The 15,986-nt window shown below is 39.9% G+C and overlaps 1 protein-coding gene and 1 long non-coding RNA gene across 2 annotated transcripts; one reads left to right on the top strand and one right to left on the bottom strand.

Annotated features, from left to right (window-relative positions):
- Nucleotides 1-255: 255 nt before the first annotated feature.
- Nucleotides 256-15,787, top strand: LOC5509323 (vacuolar protein sorting-associated protein 53 homolog). Its single transcript, XM_032378226.2, has 24 exons — nt 256-383; nt 4,070-4,150; nt 4,404-4,453; nt 6,206-6,272; nt 7,003-7,089; nt 7,201-7,316; nt 7,389-7,508; nt 7,615-7,693; nt 7,793-7,863; nt 8,342-8,414; nt 9,009-9,151; nt 9,480-9,609; nt 9,781-9,804; nt 9,914-10,005; nt 10,447-10,692; nt 11,354-11,477; nt 11,696-11,778; nt 11,890-11,968; nt 13,094-13,242; nt 13,416-13,485; nt 14,082-14,167; nt 14,563-14,614; nt 15,140-15,244; nt 15,349-15,787. Exons 1-24 carry the CDS (start codon nt 282-284, stop codon nt 15,508-15,510), a joined length of 2,391 nt encoding a protein of 796 aa, XP_032234117.2. The 5' UTR covers nt 256-281; the 3' UTR covers nt 15,511-15,787.
- LOC125561839 lies at nt 11,069-12,453 on the bottom strand. The gene is made up of 2 exons (XR_007307529.1): nt 12,275-12,453; nt 11,069-12,015 (listed from the first exon to the last, which is right to left on the bottom strand). It is a non-coding gene; the product is annotated as an uncharacterized LOC125561839 (long non-coding RNA).
- Nucleotides 15,788-15,986: the final 199 nt, after the last annotated feature.

Raw genomic sequence — 15,986 nt, 5'->3', positions numbered from 1 at the left:
CACGTTGCATCCCCAGTAGGGGAGGGGGGGACTCTCAAAGTAGACGGGATGGACGATAGATAGGACGATACTATCTGTTTGTGTATAAACCTACAACACCACAATCCGCTATCTCTTGGGGGTAAGAATTTTTTTTGATCACACCAAAGTGCTATCCCTTAGGTTCCAGCGATCACCCACGTCTGTTTTCCTTACACCCTCCCCTCCCCCCTCCCTCCGCCTGGGACATGAAAAAGTAGTACGTTCGTTACAACAAGTCAGCGGTCCTCGAAGAATCCAATATGGCGGACGGTGGGTTGTTGGAAGGGGACGAAGATTTTTTAGAAGAAAGCTCCATTAAGCCGATTGTATACTCCGAAGATGTTGAAGAAGCTATTTCTCAGGTTTGTTTAAAATATTGTATTGGTTTGTGTGAGTTATATCTGTTGCAAAAACAAATCTGTTATAAAACTATGCTAGTGTGCTTCTAAAGTTCACATAAAACTTCGGGCCATCAGTTTCCTCCTATCTAAAACAAGCCCATAACTTCGATGGTTGTTATTGATCAGACTAAAGCTGATAAATTTTTCAACCTCGAAGCTTTAAAACTACCGTAAACTGGGATTGTGTTATTAGCAGTTTGTGAGAAATGTACCCGTATGATATACTGTGTTACTGGCTATGATGAAGATATTTAGTCCTAACTATACAGACAACCAATACTTTGTACCTCTAATAATCAAATGTCAAAAGATTTAAGGTATATGACGAATAAAAGTACGAATTCGAAGCCTTCGAAATCACTTATCATACGAATTTGAGCGAGCGATTATGTTCTATGTGCCTGGTTACAAATTTGACGAGGCCCAGACCGCTGTCCAAACAAAGTGACTCCATTTTCTCATCTTATCTTAATGTCGCTAGTTGACCCTCCAGATTTGGCTTTCCTTGTTTTCAAACTTTTATACCAATCTTTGCTCTTCAAAATGGTGGGATCCTGTTGTGTGATGTGGGTAACAAGGCAGATGAGGCGATAGCGATTGCACTACACGCGTCCCCCAAGTTATCGCACTTTGAGCTCGATGTGTGGGTCAGCTTCGTGAGGACAAAGAACTTTTTACCCTAAGGATACGTGCTTTCTAATTTGTTCTGAGCACTTTGAGGAGCACTGTTTTAATCGGCCTTTAGATTCAAATATAGGAAGGCACATTGTACTGGGCGCAATTCCAACGATTTGGAAGAATCAGAATAAGGCGGCGGAAAAGTCTGCAGGGTAATCCCACTTGTGTAATCTCACTTGCAAATACAGTTGTTCCTGTACATTTGCAGGTATATTTCTTTATTGAGAAACTAACAGGACTTAACACTCCATTACGCATATTTTTCAAATTATCGATTGATTGAATTTGTAATCAATAACTCTGAAGCCACACGACTCTAAAGACGTGTCACGTTCATAGAATAAACATGGAGATAGTTTAATTTGTAATAAATAGCTTTAAGTGACCAACAAGAAATGCGGTTCAAGCAGAACAAACATTATTGCAAATCAAATACACATTCTTGCATAAAACTGTATTCGTTTACGGAAATGCTATTTGTGTGATTCTCAAAGAGCATTCGAATATCACTACATAGCTATGTATTTTATATTTATTTTTTTTACATTTATTTTCCATGCTTAAACTTTTATTAATTATATTATTACATCTTTCTTGCATCGCATGTGTTGTTTGATAATCGTGCATGTTTATTATGGAACTACGATGATGAAGCTAACATAAAATTCCAAAAACTCTCCATACAAAATCGAAATAAATTTCACTTTTATAAACTTAGCATTGACTAGTTTAAATCACCTGCCTTCAAGCGCAAATTCTAAGTTGTTCCATGATCGCATGTGTCTGTTCTCCTAATACTTAGTAATTCTGTATTGGCCTTAGGAAAGTACGGTGTGCAGAAAATCGAAAACAATAGCCCTTAAACCTTGCCGAAATTCGGATGCTGAAATTTTGGCTGCCGAAAATACTGCAACCGAACTTAGGCAAAAACATCCGAAGTTTCTGATTGAGATCAAAAGGCCGTAATTTAAGCAAACATTGGTAAATTTCGTTTGCAGTTTCGTCAGTACTGAACCCATATCAATCAGTATTCTAGCATTAGCATTTTATATATAAAACACACGATTCAATTAAAGTGTTTCCCATGCAAAAGTCTTGATCAATGCAGTCTGCTCTGCCTTTTTTGTCGATGGCTAGCTCTTCTAGGTAGCTAGCCATTCTGTCCTCCGTGGCCATAGGCTCAATACTCGAGTCGTACAGCTTGCTGAATGCTGCTTTTTAGACATGCTTTCTGGAGCTCCAAAAGAAACTTCTGAGGACAAGCTCTAGTATCCCCCCAAGGATGATGAATTTGACACCATTGAAATAGTGACTTTTCTAATCCCCGTATTTTTTACTCAAGACTAGTTGGCCCTGTATGACTGGTAAAAACAGATAAGGTACTACTAATCTACAATAATATTCACATTGCATGGCCATAGCTCATGTACATATTTCATCATAGGGTCCCTTTAAGTACAGAAAATGGAAGTTTGGATATTTTTTGCCTTTATGGTAAGAAGGCTGAAACTGAAAGAAAGAGAACCATCACAGAGATCAATGACCCCATGCCAGGGATGTAGAATTGAGACACAGATCATCTCAAAGCCCCATCTCATGTCCCAGAAGCTATATTTGTTCCAAGTATTAAAGAAGTACTATAATAATTTCAGTAAAACTTAATGAAAAAATTTTGATTCATTGATTCTAAATGGGATATCTATTGGGACCTAGATAGTGCAGAGCGTCGCTTTGTATCGCCTCTCACCACTGGGTTCTATGTTGGTTTCCCGGTTCAGACTTAAGTTGGGTTTTTCTATGGGTTCTCCGGTTATCCTCCCTCCACAAAACCAACAATTTTGATCTTACGAACTCTCTAGTTGTGTGCCAGCTCCCGGAGGCACTCATTCATTCAATCATTCATTCATTCATAGCGTAGGGGGGGAGAGGGGGGTTCTCCCCATGTTGTTTGGCCACAGGTTCAAAAAGCAAGGCATCCCCAGACCAATATTTTTATAATTTGTTAGACTTTGCCTTGCTTTCTGACCTGACATTTTTTATATCTCTGCCCTCTTTACAACCATCATCCACTATGCCATGCTACACACTCCAAAGCAAACTTATTGTATTTACTCATGTATAATGCACACCCTGATTTTCGAGGTCATTTTCCAATAAACAATAAACTAAATTTTGACAAAAATCTAAGGTTAAAAATATGTTGAAAAGGGACACAAAAAACCTTGAAAAATTCAAATAGAACACGAGCGCTGCAAGCAATTAAAGAAATAAAAACAAGGACAAGATATTTCAATCTGCAAGTTTTTTTATTTACATTGTGTGTTGGCTTTTTCTGTCATCCACCAGCCATAAACTGATGAACACCCTCGGCCATCCACTGCATCCATAGCTCTTTCAGCGATCTTTAAAGGGCTTGTTTAAGCAGACATCTAAGGGCTGTAGGAGTGATATCAGTCCTCCAGAAATAACAGCGAGATTAGTGTTTTCTCTTCGGAAAGTCGCCTTCACTGCATCTGTCAGGTGCACCTCGTTAACAAGCAGGCTCCTGTCATATCCGAGTCCTTCACGATGCACTCTCCAGACTCTTTCATTCCATGTTTTCATTCCGTTACCGTCCATCTAACCCTTGTCTTGATCGGCTACAACAACTCTGTGAGAATTGTTGATCTTCAGCATTGTTTTCCGCTTAAATATCACCATCAGCTTTAATTTGGAGCCATCAGCGGCACACGCCAAACCAACAGTCACACAGTTCTTTTCATTGCCAGCTGTTCGGATCTTGACTGTCTTCTTGCCGATAATGTTTACAGTATGGCTCGGCTTTCAATTATTTTTATTGTGCAAATTTTCAACCTCTCAAGCAATAAGTTTCATGTATAATGCGCACCCTGATTTTGAAGGTCATTTTCAAATGATAAAAGTGCCCATACTGTACTTGTATTTACAGCTTTTGTATGATTATACTACAGGTGTTCAAAAGTGAAGATCCCCTAGACAGCAAAGACTTTAATCCAGTGGATTACATCAATTCTATATTCCCAACTGAACAGGTAAAGTATTTGTATTAGCACTGTATTTACATTCACTCCAAGTGGATACAGTGGCAAATTAATTGGTTGGACAGAACTATTGAATATAGAGGGTGTTATAATAGCAGAATTATTTAGCAACTGCTAATTTCTTTGGAGCGAAGCCATGGTATTAAGGCTTGTAGGCCATATTGATTGTAATCTTATTGTTTTCAAGATTTACTATGATTGTAAATGGAACTTTTGTTAATGTATGTTGTTTTCTACTTGTTAGTCTTTAGCCAACATTGATGATGTGGTGAACAAAATGAGACTCAAGATAAGGTTAGTTTTGAATCACCTTCTGCACACATCTTTTACTTTTTTAACTCCCAGAAACACAATGACAAACAAATTATACAGGTTATGGGCAGATTACAGGTTATTATATTATATATACAGGTTATGGGCGGATTACAGGTGGGGCCAGCAGCCCAGTACTTTTAAAGATTTTGCTTAAGGTAATTCCCTTGAATTGCACTGCGCACCCCTTCTGCGCATAGTGGCACGCACTGTTTGTTTGAATTTTCCGGTATTGAGTGCGCGCGCGCCATAGTTGTACAAGAAAAAAAGAAAGAGGCGCACGTTTTTTACTTAAAATCGTTTTGACAGAAAAACGAAGTCAGTTACCCCCATTTTTTATTTGCTCAAATAGTTAAATATATACGGAAAAATGATATACTGAAAAAAGAAAAAAAGTTGGCTTGTAGAAGTTTGTTTATTTTCTCTTAAAAGCCATAAGAATACTTTAAAGTGGCGCTTTTTACCATATAAATAGTGGCGAAAATAGTGTCTTAGTGCAATCTCTAGAGATCTGATTTTTGGCAGCTCTACAAACAGAACTTAATTTTCTAAAGACTATAGGCACTACTTTTGAATATTTAGAGTTGTGATTTTTCCTCGCACGATCAGTAAAATCACGTCAAAAGTACGCCCCTCTGTTGTGAAAACGAGGTCGGTTACCCCCATTTTTTATAACATTTTTGAAAGCCCTTAACTTCAATATTGTTTATTCCAAGTTTTAAAAAATTCTGGGTTGTAGAACTATTTCAAGGGAATTACCTTAAGAATATAACTAAGTACATAGATGTAGCAGGCCTTGAATTATTGTAGGGGGGATGATACATTGGGGGGAGGGCACAGATGTGTACATTTCTCTATAATTTTAAAAACATTTTGGGGGGCACATGCCCCCAGTGCCCCACCCCCTGCTATGCAGGTCGGTACCAGGGATTTTTCTTGGGTGGGTGCGAAATCCGAAAAAATGGACCTAATTTTTCGGGGATCTGACCACCCCCGAAAGAACAAAAAGGGATTTTTTTTATGCCTTTGCAGTATCTCCATGGGACGTTTATTGTTGGAATTTGGCTACACACCAGCTTATGTTTTATAGTTTTGTCTACAAATAGCATGTCTATTAAGAACCTGAAAGTGGACTTTTGTTCGTTGTTTGGGGGGGGGGGGGTTGCGTGCGCACCCCATGCACCCCCCTGGATACGGGGCCTGCTATGGCCCTGGAGTATAAGGAAATTTGTAAAAAGAACCTTGAATCCTGTCCCCCTTAACATCCTTGTTGGTGGTTACTTTTCATTGTGATGAACATCTTTTTATAGATCAATATTGGCTTGGAAATAGTCTAGGATTCAGACCATGGTTTCAAACTTGTCCCCAAAGTCCACTATTGTTGAAATTCGCTGCTATCTCTTGTGCTCTTCATCTTGTATAAACTTTTTACCAGTAGGCCCATACCCAGGATTGGCTGATGGTGGGTGCGCAGTCATAGGTATCAATATGGACCACTTTTAGAGGCCAAGGGGGGACCATGTGCATGCAGTCCTCCTTTCACCTATGTGTGCACAGATTTAGGAATTGAATTAAGGTTTTTTTTCTCAGTTATGTGTTTTAGCCATGGTACCATACTGTAGAATTTTAATTGAGTTATGCTCAGTTCTGGATTAGGCTGAGGTTCCTGAAGGATGTTGATTTATTTGTTCTGTGTGTTGTATCACCTTGATCTAGTTTCTTCTATGTTAACAGGAGTTTGGATGAGGAGATTCGAATAGTTGTCAGAGGCCAAACAAATATTGGTCATGAAGGGAGACAAGTATGTTTTTATCTTATGTTTTGTTTTCAATCATGGCTTTATTTCAGTTCTGCATTTTTTTTCTGGAATTCCTTTAGTTGACTATCTATGCATTTATTTGTTCATGAAGTAGTAATGTCCAAGGGGAGACTCCATAAAAGTAGATGGGGATGATCGTCCTATGTTTTAGGGTATAAAATTATCCCAGCATCTATCTCTTAGGGGTTCTAAAATTACCTGATTATTACATCCTAATATCAACTTGACATTAATGCGGTCAGAAAAGAGATGTGCTGGATGGTGTGCTTATTGTTAGAAATTGACTCAACCACACCTTAAGTCCTATCTTTTTAGGCTGATTCAAACAGCACAATTTAGTCATATGTGACTTGCCCGCAACTCCTCTACAACTCGAGTTGTGGAGTGTAAATCAGACTGACTCCGCTACGATGCTCGATGGAGAAAGTCGTAGTGTGTAATTCAGGGTAATTCAGACATGTCGTAGACAGGTCGCATACAACTAAATCATGCTGTCTAAATCAGCCTTTAGAGGTAAGAATTTCTGTTGATCACCTAAGTGCTTTCCCTTAGGGTTTCAATTGATTTTGCAGATGATCACCCCTGTCTGTTTTTTTGGGAGTCTCCCCGAAGCAGTATTGTACTGTAAGATGCATCTGTGATAACATGACAAATCATTTTATATAGTCATTAAAATTATATTTTTAAATAATGGTTTCTTGTTTTGTTGAAGGCCCTGGAAGAGGCACAGCAAGCAATACAGCAGCTTTTTGCAAAAATAATTGATATCAAAGAAAAAGCTGATAAGTCTGAGCAAATGGTAAGTAGAGAGTTCTAAGTGTTCTATTTAATTACTGTACTAAAAATACTACAAATTAAACAACAGTATTGGGAAAAGTTTCTTATATTTTATTTTATTTTTCATCATTAGGTAAAAGAAATCACAAGGGACATCAAACAACTAGACCATGCTAAGAGGCATCTGACAACTTCCATCACAACATTAAACCATTTGCACATGCTCGTTGGGGGTGTGGACACTTTAACGTGAGTAGAGCAATCTAAACTAGAGTACCCAGTCAGTTGCTGATATGTTGATATCTTTTTTATTCATTTTAGGACGCTAGCCAAGAAGAGGCAGTATGGGGAAGTGGCAAACTTACTCCAAGGAGTAGTGAATGTTTTAGAACACTTCAAAAAGTACTTCAGTATTTCACAGATCAGACAATTAGCAGACAGGTGAGTAGCATTTAATTTATTGTATTAAAAGGAGCTGCTTGATATACTTAATCAAAATTAAGTTTTTAAAAGTGTCTCTAAATTTTCTTTATTTTCACACACACAGAGTGAACAAAATTCAGGGGGAATTAGGAACACAAATCTTACAGGATTTCGAAGAGTCGTTGTCTGTAAAAGGTGTTAAGGTATGTACATACTAGAAATTCTTCCATTTAAACAGATCCTAATATAAAAAAAATAGCACTGAATGGAAAAAATAATGTTATGGACTGAAATGGTTTCAGCCACCATCCGGGCCCAACTCTCTGCTTGCTGAGGCGTGCCAAGTTGTTAAAGTTCTGGACCCCCAAGTCAAGTAAGTATTATGATTTTTAAGCACATAATGCAAAGTATATCCTAGGTTCAGAGTCCTATCATGCCTGCCGACCCTATGCCGCATTCTGTCCCAGGTGGTCACTGATACAGAACCATGCCCTACACTGCTGGGTAGATGGAGGGCTGGGGGGCTTCCCCTACATGATACGCTTTTTCGCATATTCTTCGTTGGTCAGCTCCTCCTTTCATAGTGATACTGTTTTGGACAATTATCTATATGTAAGCGCGGGAGCCCTGTGTCAGGCCGCACGGGACTAGGGGGAGGTCTAGTTTCAAGAATTGTAAAGTGGCTTTTGGTATGTTCTGTGGCCACGTGTTAGTTCGTTCGTTGAAAATAAGGAAATACAACACCAACAATGATTTTACTTATAAGATTCCTCTTAAAAAATATTCTGCGTGGCCCCTACTCTACAACATTTGAAGATTTTACTGAATGTTCCTATTACCCTTTTTTCCAGGAATCAACTGTTAACATGGTTTGTACAGCTGCAGTTAGCAGAGTACCATCAGCTGTTTAATGAAACTTTTGAGGTCAGTTATTCAATGTATTCCTCAATTAGGAGTTCCATACAGTACGTGTCATAGTCAATTTGAATAATTTTTATGAGCTTCACAGTTATATCACTTTTGAAAGCATAAATGGTAATCATCATCATCAAATGCCACCACCATAAATCAAAATTTTTTATAGAAGATCCTTTTCTTTAGAAGCAAAATAGAACCCTAAAAACATACTATAGGTTTATCAACTACTGAATTTGTGTTTTCACCCCCTAAATGGTGTTTCACCCCTAAGTGTAGCTGCTGCCTTGCTGGACTGTCTGGATTCAGAGTCTCAAACATGCAATTGTCTTACTAGCGCATGGAGCTTATAAGTTTAGGTGCTGAGATTAGTTTTAAATCCAGAATATTTCAAATGTTGTTTTGCGTTTTATACCAATTTTCTCCAAGCTCTCATATGTCTGCTTCAAAGGGTCAAGTTTATTTTTACTTGGTTCTGTTGAGCCCACAGAACCATCCCTGACTTCTCCACTGGTACAAGAAAAGCACGTCTGAGGATACTTTAGGCCAAGATACTGACCAGACTAGTTTATGATGATTAATGATATTGTTATACTTTTGCAGGTCGCCTGGTTAGACAAGATAGACAGGAGGTTTGCCTGGCTCAAGAGAGCACTTGTCAAATTCGAGGAGGATTTTGCTGGGACATTTCCACCAGAGTGGAGAGTGGAAGAGAATGTATCTGAGGAATTTTGTAAAACAACAAAGTAAGCTTTTGGACACAAAAGGGGACAAGTATGTCCCACTCCTAGAAATTGAGGGCTGAAGGCACAGGTTTTTCAGTTGACTATGTAAGGGGTGTTCTGCATAAAAAATGGGATGAGTGCAAGTTATGGGAAGACAGACAGACCTAGACCCCTTGCCCTTCCCTTTTGCATGTGTTTCTTTTTCCTTGTTTAGTCAAAACCATGATACCACTTAATGCACTGTTTAGGGAAAGGGTTATTAAAGTATTCAGTTGCTCCAACTTTTTTTTCGTAGAAGTGATAATTATCCTGTCCATCACTAAACTTGATGTGCTATTTTAATTTCCAGGAAGGAGCTGTCGAAGATCATGTCAGCACGTGCTCCAGAGATTGAAGTGAAATTACTATTGTTTGCAATACAGAGGACTACAACATTTGAGAATCTACTTGTTCAGAGATTTGCTTATACATCAGAAGAGGTGAATAATATTTTAGATATTGTCCTATCTTCATGATTATTTCTAATCATGGCAGTAATGGAAGACTAGAACATGAAGTAATGATGTTGCTGCTACTGGTATGTTCTTGTCTAAATGATATGTTTGGCAATAATATATCTGTTAATGTTTATGTTTGCCTTTTTTCAACAGGAAAATCTTTCAAAGGACCCAAAGGTATGAGTTTCCCTGCAGTTCAGATTGTATACAAGATGTGATAGCATCCAGTTTTTTGCAAACTTTAATCAGACACTTCTTATCTAATTCAAACTTCACTTTTTTCCAGCTCCCGGCAAACCCAAAATCTTCAAAATTCCTGGGCATGATCTCAAGATGTTTTGAGCCACACCTACACATTTACATCGACTCACAAGACAGGTACATTTTTTTATGTGGCACGCATACTGAAACTCTTGCAGAATAGCACAATGCGATGTGACATAAGATATCTCATGGCCATCGCCTAGGAACGTCTTGTATATTCGCTTATTAACTTCTTTTTGGTTTGTCAATGTATAATTATAATGCCAAAAATGTGAGTTCTTCTGTCCGAGATTAGTGCTTAATAAACGAAAATATAGTGAATCCAGCTTCAATATAGGTTCCATTACCAACAGTTTCTGTGAGCATAACGCCCGACTTCGGCTGGATAGAGCCTACTTCAATCGGCCTTATTTTGTTTTGTTTTTCCAATAAAGAAAAACAAACCCTCACGGATAGAGCCTTTTGATGCACATGCTTCTGATTCCTTTCATTTTATGCTGTACAAGAGTGCAAATTAGATTGACTACAACTAAGCTATTATGTGCACTTGCAAAGAAATCTCTCAGAATTAATGGATCGGTTCGTGCAAGACTTCAAATCCCAGACGGTCCCGCAACCCGAGGGCGATGGTAGTAACGTGGTGTTCCCGAGCGCGGGGGAGCTGTTCGTCTTCTACAAAAAATGCATGGTCCAGTGTTCGCAACTAAGCACAGGTCCACCACTGCTTTCGCTCACCGCTACATTCCAGAAATACCTGAAGGAGTTTGCTAACAGGGTGCTTAGCAACCATTTACCTGTCAAGTAAGTAGTATGGGCGGGGTGTAGGCGCGCGTCGTAGGGTAAAGGTAAAGAAATTGATAGATTAAGATCATGGGCGCGCGTCGTAGGGTAAAGGTAAAGAAATTGATAGATTAAGATCATAGGCGCGCGTCGTAGGGTAAAGGTAAAGAAATTGATAGATTAAGATCATAGGCGCGCGTTGTAAAGGTAAAGAAACTGATAGATTAAGATCATGGGCGCGCGTTGTAGGACGGCAAAAAACAACAATCAATTAAGATAATGGTTGTGTAGAACCTCAAAGGAATAATAAATTAATGCAAGATTTAAAGACATTTTTGCAACTTCAAAGCTCTGAATACAAGTAAGTCTCTTATGCAGGGTTCCTCATTTTTTTTTAAAATATAACACACATTTACAGTAACCGTAGCACAATTCATTTGACAAAGGCAGATAATAACAGCAGCAATACAGTACAGCGTTACCTCCATAAGTCGACACCTATTTTTAAACGGTCAATTTAGAGATGGACTCAAAATATCAATTTCTTATTACTACCAGTTTTCAAGGTTCCGTGGGTGGCCGTTTGATAGAGGTTCCACTGTATAAGCAAAGCCGACAGCAGTCACAACAATATTACCTGCAAGTCCCATTAACAACAATGAGCTGTCTATATATTTCCCAGGGGATCAGGCGGGCTAGCGAGTATTCTGAAAGATGCAAGCGATGTCAAGTTCTCTGCCGAAGAGAAAAGTCTCACATGCTGCATACTGTGTACAGCGGACTACTGCCTGGAAACTACACAACAGGTAGCCCAATACTACACAAAAGGTAGCCCAACACTACACAACAGGTAGCCCAACACTACACATCAGGTTGCCCAACACTACACAACAGGTAGCCCAACACCACACAACAGGTTGCCCAACACTACACAACAGGTAGCCCAACACTACACAACAGGTAGCCCAACAGGAAGCCTGATATCAACAGCTTATCAGCACTTTCCTCAATAATATTATTCCAGCTTGAAGATAAACTAAAAGAGAAAATAGACCCAGAGCTGGCCGAGAAGATTGATCTGAGTGGCGAGCAAGATGTATTTCACGGGTAAATGCTCCGTCGTTTTTCTTGTGAGTTTAATGACACCATTTCCGGTTCCTCATTCCTGGTATGTCATTTCCAATACGTTATTTCCGCTACGTTTGCTGTGTCATGCAGGGTTGTGTCGAACTGTATCCAGCTGCTGGTCCAGGATCTGGAGAATGCATGTGACGCGCCGCTCACTGCCATGGTCAAGGTGGGTGGTGGTTTCTTGGAACCAATTAGCCTGCGTAGCAAGCGTTTCTGTGGAAGTTTCAAAGAACAAAACCGAGCGATGAGTATGGCCGCGCGAAGAATGGGGAGAGAGAAGGAAACCTCCTTCCCCCTCCCCCTTCTCTTATTTTGCGCTCGCTCCATTTTTTTTTCGCGGCCATACTTTTCGCTTGATCTATTCCTGCTGATACTCCACAGATAAAGCTTAGGAACCAATCACAGGAAAGCTGCCTTACATTTAACTTTGGGAAGTAAGGGTGATGAAGTTGGCACCGTTTCTACATAGTACCTGTGCCTTTTACCACGGGGTTTCATTTCTTGCTTACGACTTGAAATAGGTTTGTTAGTGTTCGCCTTTGCCCCTAGGAGTTCTCCCGCTTTCCCCATCCTCAAGAACGTCTGTTCTTCTTTTCCTCTGTATCTGGACTAATGTGTCTTAAAATGACCTTACAAGTCAAAATTTTATCTTTTATTTTATCTATTAATAAATATTAATAAATTTTATCTTTTATTTTATCTATTAATAAATAAATAAATAAATATAGCATTTATATAGCGCTTATAGAAACCAAGTTCTAAGCTCTTCACATTTAAAATCCTATTATATATCAAGAACGTCTATTCCTTGAGAATTGAGAAACACAAGCTTCTAGCAAGCTCACATACGTTCAACAAGTCAAATTCAGGGCCGAGAAACATAAAAGATACTATCCATGTCTCGACTGGGAATCGAACCCGTTTCAGCAGAGGTGAGAGGGCCCCATACGCTGAAGCGCTAACACACTGGGCCACCAGTGGTGAGAAGCCCCATACGCTGACGCGCTAACACACTGGGCCACCTGTGGTGAGAGGCCCCATACGCTGACGCCCTAACACACTGGGCCACCCATGATGATATAAGTACCATAGAAATCGGTCGATTTACCAGCTTACAAACTCACCTGTAAATAGCAGAGCTAGCTCGCTCAAATTCAAAATTACTAAATGTTTCTGACTATTATAGGTGCACTGATTAAGCGTGCGAAATTTTTCTGACTTACCGGACTCTTTACAACGTATTAGGCTAGTCCTTGCTAACTTACGACTGCTGATTCTATGACTTTAATAGGTTCACTGGCAAAGTGTAGAAGCCGTTGGTGACGAGAGCGCGTATGTGACCGCTATCTCGAACCACCTGAAGGATACGGTTCCTCTACTGCGCGACTTCCTGTGTTCTGCACGCAAGTACTTCACCCAGTTCTGCGTCAAGTTTGCCAAGTAAGAATTTCCAAGAAACTATAATTACCATGATTTCTGTTAATATTCTTTTCGTAGATTTCTAATTACAGAAAAAATAATTTCCTGATTTCTAGAAACTAAGTTAGTAAAGATATATGTATATTTGACATATGAGAAAGGACTAATTGCTTAAAATCTGTATTTCTTCCCAGTTCATTCATACCTCGATATATTAACAACCTCTACCGATGTAAACCCATCAGCACGGTCGGCGCGGAGCAGGTGAGGCTACAAAAAGCAGCTTAAGGCGGTCCAAAGGGTCCGTAAACCCCATTGCTCAATTGCAGATTAAGCAATTAATCCCAGTCTTTTTTTTAGTAGTAGTTGCGAGTATACGTTTGGGTTTAAGTCGTTACCCAAGGTTTTCTTTTCCTTATACTTGAAGTAGAATGTAGGATCGAATAAATTAGCTAGCCTCTCCGGCATCTAATGTTTTTTTGTACTTTATCATTATTTTTATGAGTTGGGCTTCCTGTGGTACTATTCATGGAGTAGAGGAAACTGAATGCGAGCTGTACCGGGGGAAAAAGTAGTCTCTCCCAGACCCCCGTTCTTTCTTGACCACGCCACAGGAAGTCCGAAATCGATTAAAGCCCTTTTTTCTTAAAAAAAAGGCCCAAAACACTCGAGACGCCTGCGAAATAGGCTATAAATTAGCGTAAATAAGCAAATAATTAGCAATTAGCGTAAATAAGCAAATAAGCGTGTCCTATCAATTTGAGAATAGTATTATAGGTAAAGGGAGGAGTGAAGTATTTAGGGGAATTGTTAACACACTCTGGATTGCTCTTTCATAACAAGCGCATTGCTTTTACCAGCTTCTTCTCGACACGCATTCCTTGAAGACCATCTTACTTGATTTGCCTTCCATTGGATCTAAAGTGCAACGAAAGCCGCCTGCCAGGTAATTTTTATGTATTATGGTCATGGTCATTGTTCAAGGATTATTTGGCAAGATTTCGGAGAATTGTACAGGCCCGCAAACAACCCCTCCCCCCAAAAAAAAAAAAAACATAGCAGGCCTGCATACGTAACAATTTACGAAACGTAGACGCGTACAAAAGGGTGTGCGCGCACCCCCCCCCCCCCCCCCCCCCCCCTTTTGCCGGCCAAAAAGTAGGTCATTTCTTATTAAGGAATCTTACCAGAATTCTCCAACTCGCAGTAACTAAACTGTTTATCGATCTAACTCTTCCGTGGTATATGAAGTACATAAGAATCAAACAGGAGATGCCTCGTAACGTTTGTGTGCACATGTAAAGTGAGTTCTCTCAGCTAGCATTTTACTGTCTCTTTCAGTTTCACCAAGGTCGTCGCCAAAGGCATGTCTAAGGCCGAGATGATACTTAAGGTAAGCTCTTAGGGAAAACCACATGTGTGTCTCTTTTTCCCTCCCTCACTCTCACCCCCCTCTCCATCGCTCTCTTGCCCTCTGTCGCTTTCCCTCCCTCTCTCGCTTCCACTACCTCTCTCTCCCTCCTATTCTCATCTCCGCACTCCTTTTCTCTTTCTCTCTCTCCCTCCCTCCCTCTCTCTATCTTCCTCACTTTCTTTTCACCGCCCACTCTCGCCTCTTGCTCACCCTCGCCATCTTGCACTCCCTCTTTTGCTCTCTTTGTCCCTTACTCTCCCTTGCTTTCTCTCCTCTTGTCTCTTTCGCACTCTCTATTCCTCTCACTATCTCCCTTTTGCTCCCTCTCTCTTACTCTCCCTCTTACCCCCGCGTCTTGGCGCTGTTCTTTTCATGTGCCGTTTCAAATGCAAATGAAGATAAAACAAATGCCTTTTTTTCATTAGCAAGAATTGCATTTGAACAGTACATGGTAGTGCGCCTAAACTGGGTATAAGTCATTTGTCCTATGTTTTTATCTCCCAGGTTGTCATGTCTCCACACGACCCTGCTGTTGGGTTTGTGGATAACTACATCAAACTCCTCGCTGACACCGATACGTCCAACTTCCAGAAACTTCTCGATATGAAGGTAACGTGCTATTATGTGAGTTCACGGTTATTTTACCATGATTTGGCTGGATGGCGTCAGGTGTCATAAGATTTGCATGAGTGACGTTGTTTCCATGGTTACAGGGACTGAAGCGCAGCGAGCAGCACACGATGCTGGAACTATTCCGTTCGCGCCTCCCATCACCCCCTTCGGGCGGTGAGATATCAACAAGCCTCCAGACAGTTCCCGATCCGGAGTCGAGCCGAATTAAAAAGCTGGAACGGTTGATCAAAAAACAGTTCTAAGGATGCTTGAAAGGTTGATCACAAACAATTTAAAAAAGCTGGAACGGATCGTCTAAATCACTTCGAAAATAGCTTTGCCATTGGCTTTTGCATTGCATATGGTTTAAAATGCAATTCCATGACACAAAATTCAAGAGACGAAAAGTCAGGTGAAATAATAGGGAATGGAGCATACGCATGACACTTTGAATTAATAGATATAGTAGACGTAAATCTAGATAACATACACATGGCTGTACAATTTAATTTATTAGTGAATAAAAACGCTAAAAGAGAATGTTCTGTATTTCGAAGGGTGACGCGAAACGCCCTATAACAAGACAAAGACAAAAGTGGTCCTTATTATATTCCAGGCTGAATATTTGTATTACTACCAGAAATGTTTCGAAATCAAAACTAGAAAAACTTGCATAAACGCGCAACGCAATCGGCAACAGCTATTACCACCGAATTTATATGATTTGTCTGTTTCGAGA

Source organism: Nematostella vectensis, chromosome 4, assembly GCF_932526225.1.
Source record: "Nematostella vectensis chromosome 4, jaNemVect1.1, whole genome shotgun sequence".
Classification (NCBI taxonomy): domain Eukaryota; kingdom Metazoa; phylum Cnidaria; class Anthozoa; order Actiniaria; family Edwardsiidae; genus Nematostella; species Nematostella vectensis.
Note: the sequence above shows the minus strand (reverse complement) of the source record. Positions and strands in the feature narration are given on the sequence as shown.